Raw genomic sequence first — 12,544 nt, 5'->3', positions numbered from 1 at the left:
TCCATCTAGACGATATGAAATGCAAATTTTTATTTGGAAGAAGAAAATGAAATTAAATATTATTCAAAAAGACAAGATGAATGCTTTATAAAAATTGAAGGATCGTGCTACATGTATTAACGGGATGACAGGCCCGGTGACCAAATTAGACTTTATCATCGATCATCAAGCCGCCGTGGATAGGAGAAGTCCGGACTTCATTCAAAGGCGATAACAACGAGACGACGAGATGGTGCAACAACGGTTAGCATGAGGTATTGTGACAAAGGTGACGATAGAATGCAACGGCAATTGCATGAGGCGTTGTAGGGGGGTGACGACAGGATGCAACGATGGTCGCGCAAGGCGCTGCAATAAGGCGACGAGAGGATGCATCGGTAGTCGGCGAGACAAAGACGATGAGGCGACGCAGGACGATGATGAGACAAGGCAAGACAAAGCTTGCTGGAGCCAAACATGGCAAGGGAGAGAGAAGGCAACTAAGGGCAAGGATGGTAAATTTACAAATTGGGTGATGAGATTTTTGTACAAGTAGCATTTTTCAAAATTAAAACTCAATCAACAAAAAAAGAAAAAAAGAAAAAAGAAAACAAATTAAGGGCAGTTCACGTAATTTTCGTAATAGGAACGGTCGGTGAAAACTGAAAGACGATCTGATCTGGTCTCCGCCAAAACCCTAACGATCAACTTGTTTTAAAATTTGAACTTGGCGGCTCTTCGCGGCTTCTTCATATTTCAATTTCATAACTCAACATTCCGTTTCCATCCACCAGAAACCCTCATTTCTCTTTCTGCATTTACGCCCAGAGCCTCCAGAAACAACATCAGCAGCTAATGGGTGGCTCTCACAGTCGGGAAGATCTGGAGATCTCAGACTCGGAAGACGAAAGAAGTCAAGGAGAAGAAGAAGAAGAAGAAGAAGAAGAGACTTATGAAGACGTCAATGAAGGCGACGAAGAGCAGAGATCTTCGGGCCGCCGAAGACCCCAAACGCCGCCTTCTCTGGACGACGTTGAGGCCAAGCTTAAGGCGCTCAAGCTCAAGTATCCTTCCCACAACCCAAACCTTAAGAACGCCGTCAAGCTCTACCTTCACGTCGGTGGCAACACCCCCAGGTCCAAATGGGTCGTCTCCGACAAGCTCACCTCCTATTCCTTCGTCAAAACTGCCGGCGACGATGACGACGGTACCTATGATGACGAACAAGGCGGAGAATCGTGGTGGGTCTTGAAGGTTGGGTCCAAGGTTCGAGCCAAGGTCTGTGTTGGCTTGCAATTGAAGAGTTTTGGGGACCAGCACCGCGTCGATTTTGTGGCTCAGGGCGTCTGGGCGATGAAGTTCTTCAGCGAGGAATATTACAAGGGTTTTCTCACCAAATTTCAGGATTGTTTGTTCGAGAACACGTACGGGTTTGAATCCACGGATGAGAATAAGATTAAGGTATATGGAAAAGATTTCATTGGGTGGGCTAAGCCGGAGGATGCGGACGATTCGGTGTGGGAAGATGCAGAGGAAAGTCTCTTGAAGAGCCCTGCTTCAGCCACACCGGTCAGGGCCAGTCAGGACTTGATGGAGGAGTTCGAAGAGGCTGCGGGGGACAATGGCGGTGCTATTCAGAGCCTGGCATTGGGAGCGTTGGACAACAGCTTCCTGGTGAGCGATTCAGGTATTCAGGTTGTTAAGAATTTTAATCACGGAATTCATGGCAAAGGTGTTTATGTGAATTTTGGAGGTGGGAGTTACGGTGGCAAGTCGAGTATGGTGCATTCAAACCCAAGGAAGGCTCTTCTTATGAGGGCAGAAACTAATATGCTCCTAATGAGTCCAGTGACTGATGGGAAACCACACACAAGAGGGCTACATCAGCTTGACATTGAAACTGGTAAGATTGTAACCGAGTGGAAGTTCGAGAAAGATGGAACTGATATTACAATGAGGGATATTACAAACGATAATAAGGGGGCCCAAATGGATCCATCAGGATCAACATTTTTGGGTTTGGATGATAACAGGCTTTGTAGGTGGGATATGAGGGATAGGAATGGGATGGTTCAGAACCTAGCTACTGCCAGTACCCCAGTCTTGAATTGGACTCAAGGGCACCAGTTCTCTAGAGGAACAAATTTTCAGTGCTTTGCGACCACTGGCGATGGCTCAATTGTTGTTGGCTCTCTTGATGGCAAGATCCGACTATATTCAAACAATTCCATGAGGCAGGCAAAAACTGCTTTTCCAGGCCTTGGCTTGCCTATCACTCATGTGGATGTTACCTTTGATGGGAAATGGATATTGGGCACAACTGATACATATATAGTTCTTATCTGCACTTTATTTACTGACAAGGGAGGGAAGACAAAAACCGGTTTTGCTGGTCGTATGGGGAACAGAATAGCGGCTCCAAGATTGTTGAAGCTTACTCCTCTTGATTCACATATGGCTGGCTTAAACAATAAATTCCGGAATGCCCAATTCTCATGGGTATGTATACATTTTCCCTTCTATTTTGTTCTGTGGCTTAGCTTTATGTTTCCTTTTTCTTTTCTGATGTCTTGTTGACCTGCATCTTGAGGTAGTTCCATTATTCATTACTGTCCTGTTTTAAAATTCTCTTTCCCTGTCATGCTGCAATTGATATTTGTCGTTTGGTCTAATTAATACCCATCTATATCTAGTTCTGCACTGGTTCAACCCACACTAAAATATTTTGTATTTTCAATAACTTTCCATGTTCTTCGTTGCTATTAGTATCATTTATGCTATTATATTAAGAGAGAACAACATTTGATACCTATGTTTTTGTTTTTGGAGCCATATCACAGCTTCTGTGAGTGTTTCGCCCATCAATGTTTTTATATATTTACTTTTTTGAGCACTTTTGTATTAATAAATGTTTGGTTAGTTAAAGGGTTAATGACATCAATGACAACATGTCAACCCTTAATCTTACCATGTGGAATTAGACTTACACAAATTCTAACTTGATAGTCATTTTTATTTGTGGCCTGATCTTATGTAAGGAACTAATCACACCTAAGAATGTCCCACCAAGTTTTTCTTAATCTTTTTCTCAAATGACTAAACCATATTAATCATATTTCATGCATATAAATATATAAATGTATATACGGACATTATAATTGTCTTATTATATAATTGCAACAGTTCCCCCATTAACTAGTCAATCCTTTTATAGATTTTGAGAAAGAGAAGATGATAAAAATAGAAGAATGACAATAACAACAATAATGTTTACAAGCCTCAATCTTAATAGGTAGAGTTAGTTGCATGGATTCTAACTTTCAAGCTATTTTTATCCATGGTAATATGATTAGTAAAGGGTCATTATAAGTAGAGTTTCTCACTATGTTTTTTCATTTATCTCTCTCTCTCTCTATCCCATTTTATTTATTCAATCCACTCACTTCACAACTATCTATTAGTCTTCTTAGATGTTTAAATCATCTTAAATCACATCTTGTGCATCTTATTTTTCAATTTGATGCAACTCTAATTTTGTTATTGTTGTTGCCAAGATACAATAATATATATATATTTTGTGAGAGATTGTCTTGTTGAAGTACGTAGGTGACTATTTGTCAAGTGACTTGGTGACGAGAGCGTGTCCTAGTGACGAGGGAGTCTCGTCACTAGGATGGCTGTGAGTCTTAGAGTGACGAGAGAGTCCCAAAGTGGTGAGAAAGGTCCCAAGTGATCGAGAGACCCCTAAAATGATGGAGTCCTAAGTGATCGAGAGACCCCCAAAGTGATGGAGTCCTAAGTGATCGAGAGATCCCCAAAGTGATGGAGGAGCCCCAAATGATTCAGAGACCTGTTGAGAAAGAAGCAAGTTAGGGGCATGAGTGAGGTCACTCACAGACTCTCCGGTGTTTAAGTTAGTTTTGGTCCGAAGAGGAATAAGAATTTAAATGGCGCAGTGAGCATACCTTGAGTGAGGAGGCAATCCTTTTATTTATGGATGGGGAGGAGATTGACAAGTAGTGTGTGAACCACCATTTTTGGAAAGCATCTAGGAGGCTTATTTGGCTATGCATTGGGATGCCTCCGAGATACTTGCCGAAAATGAAGGGTCACATGCCACCTATTAGTCTCCTCTATAAATAGGAGGCCCACCTCCTCACTTAAGGTATGCTCACTATGCCATTTAAATTTTGATTTTTCTTTGGGTCGAGATTGACTTAAGTATCGGAGGGTCTGCGAGTAACCTCACTTGTGCCCTTAACTTGGTTCTTTCTCAGCAGGACTCCTTCATCACTTTGGGTGTCTCTCGGTCACTTGGGACCCCTCTTGCCATTTTGGGACTTTCTTGTCACTCTGGGACTCTTGTTGCTCTGAGACTCATAGCCATCATAAGACTCCCTCGTCACCAAGTTGTGTGGAAGAGAGCCACCCACATAGTTCAACAAGACAGTCTCCCACAAAAAAAATTATTGTTGTATCTTGGTAACAACAATTATATATTACATTGTTTTTAGTGTTGCCTTTTCTTGTATGGGCACACATTTATTATAACATCTTCATCTCACTTACGCTCATATGTTGCATATATATTTGTATTTCATTGCCCCAATATTCTAAGCCATACAACCAAGATAGTCTTATAGTAAGATGAAAGTTTGGGATTCTAATGATGAAATTCATCTTTGGTGATTTAACAAGCATTTATCTTGGGATGATGTCTCTAATAGACAAGAAATTAGTTATGACCCCTATGTAAAGAACCAATGTGTCGTATCTTAGGAGTCTTCTCAATCTGCTTAGCTAGGGAGGTAGAAGACAAGGAACATGTGCTCAAGATGGACATGAAGCACCACCTGTTGAAAAGTGTCAATAAACTAGGACTAGGAGGATTGGAAGTGTCATGGTATGGAAACCAGTCCTCAATTTTAAAACATTATTAATGTTAATATTCAAAGACAAACCAAGTAGATATGCATTGGTTAAAATTTTTGGACAACATGAAAAGGTCTAGTGTCTTGTGCTTGAAGTTCTTTTGAAAGAATGTTTAGAATGCATACAAATCATTACATAACCCTCTATTGAAATTTAATTGCTTACTGTACCCATTAGCAAGTTTAAAGTTTGTTTAGTTCATGCAATGCTCTTGCTAAAATTAGCATCTAGTTTTGGTGATAGATTAACAGAGTGAGAGAGGATTGGGTACCAACAGGTAATGGAATAAAGTTAAAAAGCTAGACAGGAGGAAAAGGAATTGCAAAAGTTTGAGGAAGAAGCACAAACAAGAATTCTAACAAAGAGAGGATAGTAGAGATGAAAGAATCAGAAACAAGAGGAATGATCTCATAGGAGGAAAAGGAATGGGGGAAGTAGTGATGGTATGAGGTGATGAGAAAAAAGAAGAGAAGAGAATAACAAGGACATGTAAAAAGAGAAAAGATTAGTATAGAAAGGGAAGGTGGAAAGGGAACATGACAAAGAGATCGAGCTCAACACTCTTCCACATAAAGAAGCGGACTGATATGAGTTCTATGCAATCAATATCCATGACAATGTAATTGTCTCAATCTTTGAATATCCTCCCATTTATGGAAGTGAAGTTATAATCGACTAGGAATCAAAATAAAACTCTACCAAAAATATATTAAAGTATTAGCTTAACATTGATTTATTAAGAATTATTGTTTCATAATCTTCCTTTTTCTACTTAAGTTCCAAATTATTTATCCTTATCATCCATTCTAACATCTCGTTAAGTTGATGCCAAAATAAAATTGTGGGAATGCCATTTTTTTTTGGTTTCCTTGATAATCTAAAGAGTACTTATCATCTTGATGGTTCTCTTGACCCTTGGTGTGTAGGTGGTGATTTCAATGTAATATAGAAATTATGATGTGGAACAACAAAGAGGAGGATTAGGAGGAGAAGTCATAGGAGAGAGGAGAATAGACTCAGCATAGATAAATGAAGAATAAAGGGGGAAGGAGAGAGCATAGTTGTTGAAGGCGCGCCTAGGCGCAAGGCGCCTTAAGGCGTTAGTTCGGTGCCTCGTCTGGGCCTAGGCGAGGCGATTTCAGCAAGACCCTCGCCTTGCATGGTGAGGCGTCGAGGCAAGAGGCGCGCTTCATGAAACTTAGGTTTTAATTAAAACCTGGGCAGCCCAATTTCTCCCCTTTTCTCGGTTCCAGCATGTATACATTACAACATATTTACATTTCTTTAGTTTAAGTAAATGTTACATAAATGTAAATAAGAAAGTACTCTTCATTTGGATTCAATAAAAATATCTAAAAAATCAAAATCCATAACAATAAGAAAATAGAATTTTGGTTTTAATACAAACTCGGGATTTAGCGATTTTACTACCCCCAAAATACATACCTTCTATTTCTTGAAAAATTCATTAAAAATCATTTTAACAACAATGAATATTAGCTATCAAAATATCGGGAGGTAGTTTTTCAAAATGAAAATATTTTCTTATATGTCTCCTTATAATGCATTAATCTTCCAGACTTAGAAAAATAGCATTTTTCAAAATGAAAACATTTTCTTGATTATGGACTTATAGTGTTTATATGTTTGTTTATAACTTTGCATGATGATTGGTACTTGTTTGAGTTTGAGACTTTAAGTTTGAACTTTGATGATGTTTTTAGTTTAGAATTTGCACGATGAATGAATCAACTTTGATGTTAGTTTAGAATTTGAAGATAATGAATCATTAATGATATGCATGTGTTATTATTGATAATTTGATAGTTTTTTTTATGATTTTACAAGATTTTGAGTTTTTTTTTTCTAAAAGGCGCCTCGCTACGCAAAGGCACGCCTGGCCTTGTGCGTCTCGCGTTGCAGGCTCCAGGACCCTTTGTGCCTTGCTGCGCCTCGTGCCTTTCATAACTATGGGAGAGAGACCTACAACTCTTCCAAATATTTACTTTTATCCATAGACTACCTCCCAAAAGAACTATAGGTCTTTCAAAAACACTCCTATCTAGTACTCTAATCCAATACTAGAAGTCTATCGGACAATCTGCTAAAATTTAAATTCACAATGATTCCTAATCTTTTAAAGTTCCTAAATAAATCAAATCCTAGCACAGCTAGAATTATAAAATCCTAAATTAAAGAAAACTCTTTATCTCCATCATTCTTCCTCGCTGAGTAGAACTCTCCTCCAAAGAGTTAAACCAATGATATGACTAGGATAATTAGATCTGACTGATAGCTAGCTGAAAGTTGAATTGGGAGTTGGTATGGATTGTATTGGTGAGTTCTTATTTGTTTAGGCTTAGTTGTTGTACTGCTGGTTGGATGAGATTTGAAAGAACTTGGGTTGGGTTTACTCTAATGGTTAAGGCCTTTAAAGGACTGGGCCATAATAAAGTTGGTGGAGGGTTTTAAGAGAAAACTAAGGCTGGAGCTATGGACTTAAACTGGTCTTAAGATTTTTTTGCTAGGGTTTTGGTTTAGGAGACAAAACAGGTTGTATTTGGATCTAGGTTTATATCTGGGTTAAAAATAGAATTTCTTTCTGAGCATCGTCCTTCACACAATTTCAAGAGTCATCGCAACTGAATTTTTCCATGGTGGAACACCCCACTAGGAGTGGACTCCTGGAGTGATTGTGATTGGGCAACGGTTCTGAGTGATGATGGCAGCAATGGTAGCTTGAAGACAAATAGTAAGGGTTCTGTGATTGAACCAGAGGATTCTGTGTCTGAATAGCTGACATGGATGAAGGCTCCAACTCCTGTGAAGCTTCTTTTTAGCTGATGGAATGCTTTGAATTTTTGATTGTACAATGGTTGTATGATGGCAGTGGACTTCAAAGATGGATCGAAGTTAGGCTCTAGTACCCAATTTGATGTGAGACAGCAAGGAGGAGGAGAAGAGACACAACAGAGAAAAGGAAGGAGGAAGAAATGAGAACCAGAAGAGAAAGAGAAGTAAAGGGAAGAGGCTAAATTCAGCAAGAGAATAAAGATACAGGAGAGGAAGAAAGGAGAAGACTGATGCTGAACTGAGGGACAAGAAGATGAGAGACATGAATAAGAAAAGAAAGGGAAAAGAAGTACAATGGGTTGTGTATCTGTGAGCTATTATTTTGCTACTTTTATTTGGGTATATTCTCTTAAGTTAGTTCATCTGGTGCAAAAACAAGGGCCTCAGCAGCATACTTTTGCCACTTGTGGCTGATCAAGTGCTCTTTGTTGGAGTATAACAACAACAACATATTCAGCCGTTATCTTACTATGTGGGGTTGACTACATGAATTCTAGACTTCTATGTGGGTTACATCCCAACAAATAGTTTGTCTAGAATTCATATTTGGATCTATCTAAGTTTTACGCTGTCTGTCGGCTACCTAACGCAACCCTACTCCTTTATTCGGGTTTGGGACCGGCAATGGATAATATCCTCTGGCGGAGTAATGATGAAATGAAGTTTGAACACCATCTTCACATGGAATATGTCTGAGGGTTTTTGATGAGACTTTGTATCTCTTGTATTTTATTTGTATAGTCAGTATGTGTTAGTAAATCATATTTTAACCTCGGGGTTTTACTTTGATTTTGAGGGAACCATTTAAAGTCCCTTGTGCTTTTTTTTTTTTTCTTAAAGCTTTAATCTACACATGTACTGCTTTGTTGTTCTACAATTTTTTTAATGTACTTGTGTGAACTTAATAATTTTTCAGTCTATAATTTTTTTTTATGAAACCTTATATTAGATTTGATAATTTCTCACTGTCTAGACTTTTTTTAATGAAACCTTATATTAGATTGAGATACAAGGACGATGCAGTGTTTTCAAAAGTGTGCTTCTGAAGCACAAAAGGCCTATGGAACTTAAGCACAAAGCGCAAACACATGCTTAAGTGAGTGTAAAGTACATAAATGAAATAAAGAGTATAAATTTTTATAAGTCTAAAAAAAGGTTAATTAGCAAGGAAAAGAAAAAAATCATGATGATGGAGTGAGGCGAGGCAAGGGAAAAAAATGAAGACTAAGAGTGCTTGCTAAAGATTTGGCATATTCCTTACTGAGAAAAAAAAAATGAAAAAAATATCTTTTGGCTAAAAGGAAAGCAAAGAGGGTAGTTAGTGAAACAAAAGTCAAAAGTTCATAAAAAATTGTACTAACCACTTGACTCAAAAGAGAATGAAAGAGATATATAGAATTTAACTACAGCAAGAGAAAGAAAATAAGGAATTTGAGCCAATTGAAGTGTACAAACCACAAAGATCATTAGTAACTGGTAAATGAAATAACAATCAAAGAGGGATAAAAAGAGTATTTCCCTAATCTTTTAATATTGTGGATAGATATATATTATCCTAGGACATTTTAATAATTTTGAAGGTGATAGAAATTATATGTTCTTTAGATATATTTGCCAAATAAAGGTGTAGCATGCCATTAAAAGGGATGAAAAAATGGTAAGCCATGGGATACAAAGGATTTTTATAGTTGATTAAATTTTAAATTGAAGAGGTGGTCTGATGACTATGGAACATAAAATTATGTTGTCATTTCGAAGAATAAAAGACATGTTTAAAATTATAAAAATCTTGTGAGTTACTTTATGAAACTTTGGAAAATGGTGTGATTAAGCTACATTTTATGCTTGGTAGGACAGTCACAGAATCTCTCCTTGTACAAACGGTAAGATTGCTTCTTTTCAACTGAAAATTTATGAGTTTTAAGTTGTGGAAATCACCTCTTTATATTATAGCTGAGTATAAAAATGAGTCTTCCTCGACCTTTGCAAAGTGAGATGCATTAGGGGGGGGGGGTACTTTTCAAAGGTAGGAAGCCTGTAGGCAGTGTGGAGAATGTTGTCTCATTATGCAGATTTCTGGTAAAAGGAGTGCATGCACAGATCATTTTGTTTACCTGATTGCTGTCTGATGGCAGATCCCAGTCACCCAACAAGTTAGAACTTGTGTGGGTTGCATGTATCTTCAATGTTAATTTTGCTTCCATCTTGGTTTTTTGTAGGTTCCAATTTCAAGTTGATCAAATTTTCAGTATCTTATCAACTAAAAACCTATGCCTATTTGTTTTTTTTTTCTTTATATTCTAAGTTTTTATTTTGTTTTTGTCCATCTTATTTTACTCTTTTATCTAGTGAACCTTCCTAGAGATTAAGACTTGTGATTGTTGTTATTGGTTGTTCTACTTCGTTAACTGCCAACAAAGATAGAATGCTTCTAAGTTGATTGAAATCATTTTTGGTTCCACTGGCATGGTGATTGTACTGTATCTGGATTAATTCTGATATTCCACAAAATCACTTAGGTGACGGAGCATGGGAAGCAGGAGCGCCATTTGGTTGCTACAGTCGGCAAATTCAGCGTAATATGGAACTTCCAACAGGTGAAGGATGGCTCTCACGAGTGCTACCGAAATCAGGTGGGCTTGAAGAGCTGCTACTGCTACAAGATAGTCCTGAAGGATGACTCCATAGTCGATAGCCGCTTCATGCACGAGAAATTCGCGGTGAGTGAATCACCCGAAGCTCCTCTGGTGGTTGCAACCCCATTGAAAGTAAGCTCCTTCAGTATTTCTAGCAGGCGATGACAAGCTTAAACAATGCCCTTTTGTTTACTTGTGGGCCTGTTTAGATCCATTATTATGTTGTTGCAGATGCTGTTTTGTTTGCCTTTTTCCTGAACAATTAGAGATCCTTTGAATAGGACTTCTTGTATTGTATACCAAATTGTTGTTTAATTGTAGTACTCTTGTTTCAATTAGCAAGTTTATAGACATTTCTGCAATTTCCAGCTTCATATGGTAGTACTTTTGTGTAGTATAGATTCTACTTTTGTTTCAATTGGGCATTGTGGATGGAACTTGTTTAATTGTAGTCTTGTTAAGTAGGCCACTCGAGATGGTGGTTGCTATGGGGACCAAGCCCAATCTGATATTCAATTTGCATGAAATAATTTATATGGTTTATATTATTTTTTCTTTTGTTCTCTTCCAACGTCCGTGGTTTATAGTTTATACTCTTCTTTCAACCTCTTTTTTTTTTTTTTGCCTTTTTATTTTTATTTTTGTAAAAAATATGGCTTCTTACTTTTGTTTAAACAACTTTAACTTTTATTTTTCTTTTAGTATATTTCACACTTCCTTTGAAGTTTGGTCGAATTACATTGATCACTTGTGTTTTCTAATATATCATTAACTTTCCTTTAAGTGTATATATTGTGTAACGCTAAAGCCCCTCAAGTAACTATTGTTAAATTTTTCAAATTTTTAATTTTTTTTTCTCTATTCATTATAATTATACAAAAATAAAAAAAATAATATTAGGGATGACTAGTTGCCATGGTTGATTAGCGGGTAAATCATACCAAAGATCATTAAATTTTAGTGTATTTTTTATTTTAGTCACTAAATTTTAATTTTTTGTAATGTGATCACAGAAGTTTAAAAAATTTTGTAATATGATCACATATAAGATTTTTTGACTGATGTGACAAATAATAAAAATTATTATGCAATGATAACCAATCAGAACATGTTACGTGTCAATATATAATAATATTATATTAAAATATTATTACACAATATTTTTATTATTTGCTATATCAGTGTCACGTCACTCACTCTGACTATATAAAGTGACTGAAAAATTTTATATATGACCATATTACAAAAATTTTTAAACTTATGTGATTACATTGAAAAGAATTAAAGTTTAGTGACCAAAATAAAAAACACACTAAACTTTAGTGATCTTTATTGTGATTTACCCATCGATTAGTCATTTCTATGCCAAAATGTGTGAAAGAAAGAAAGAGAAACAGACAAATAGACAAAAGAAGATGTGATTCTTTTCTATTATTTTAGGTTTTAAATCGGAACCTAGAGAAACAAAGACAAAGCAAGAGAGAAACGAAGTTATGGGGTTTTTCCTTATTGATGGTTGGCGACAAAGAGAAATCCCATCGCTTGGAACCCATAAAAAGATATATATGCATAAAAAATATAAAAAGGAAGATAGATAAAATAGAGAAAAATAGGGTTCTTCCCCATCGACCACAGTTGGTGATAAAGAAGAAAGCCAAGGGTCATGTTATCGAAACCTATTTGGTATAGGTTTCAATGGTAACCTTGATCAAAGAAATAAAAATATTATTTGGGTGTGTGTATAGATATAAAGCCTGTCTAGGATAAGGTTTTTATCAATCTTATTGTTTATGGAGTTTTTACAATTTTATCAGGAAGACATATACAAAAACTTACTATCAAATCACTACTTTTCTTGTGGTTACTGATAGGCTTACTATAAATCTTTTGGGGTTTTGCGATGTCGATTTGATAATTGTTTGTTGTCGAATGAGAAAAAGAGTAAAAAAAAATAGTATAAAATAGAGAGAATTGTCAATTGGTTAGCTGTTAACATGAGAAGAAGATGAAAAGGAAAGATATATTTTATTTAAAAATGAGAAGGAATGAGAAATAATGGAAGAGGAGATAGAAAGAGATAACAAAAAAAAAGATAGAAAAAGAGCTTATCTTAATATAAAAATAAGAGTAAAATGTTCATTCAA

General features: G+C 36.6%; 1 protein-coding gene across 1 annotated transcript; it reads left to right on the top strand.

Moving 5' to 3' along the window:
• The first annotated feature begins 692 nt into the window (after positions 1 to 692).
• Positions 693 to 10,774, top strand: LOC127807128 (protein CYPRO4). The gene is made up of 2 exons (XM_052344770.1): positions 693 to 2,478; positions 10,284 to 10,774. Exons 1-2 carry the CDS (start codon positions 835 to 837, stop codon positions 10,563 to 10,565), a joined length of 1,926 nt encoding a protein of 641 aa, XP_052200730.1. The 5' UTR covers positions 693 to 834; the 3' UTR covers positions 10,566 to 10,774.
• Positions 10,775 to 12,544: the final 1,770 nt, after the last annotated feature.

Source organism: Diospyros lotus, chromosome 8 (assembly GCF_014633365.1).
Source record: "Diospyros lotus cultivar Yz01 chromosome 8, ASM1463336v1, whole genome shotgun sequence".
In the NCBI taxonomy this organism is placed as follows: Eukaryota; Viridiplantae; Streptophyta; class Magnoliopsida; order Ericales; family Ebenaceae; genus Diospyros; species Diospyros lotus.
Note: the sequence above shows the minus strand (reverse complement) of the source record. Positions and strands in the feature narration are given on the sequence as shown.

Bases quoted from the DNA above. Each gene is read 5' to 3' on its own strand.
- LOC127807128 (XM_052344770.1), top strand. From the start codon at position 835: ATGGGTGGCTCTCACAGTCGGGAAGATCTGGAGATCTCAGACTCGGAA. The intron at 2,479-10,283 runs GTATGTATACAT...AAAATCACTTAG, and splicing joins GGAATGCCCAATTCTCATGG to GTGACGGAGCATGGGAAGCA.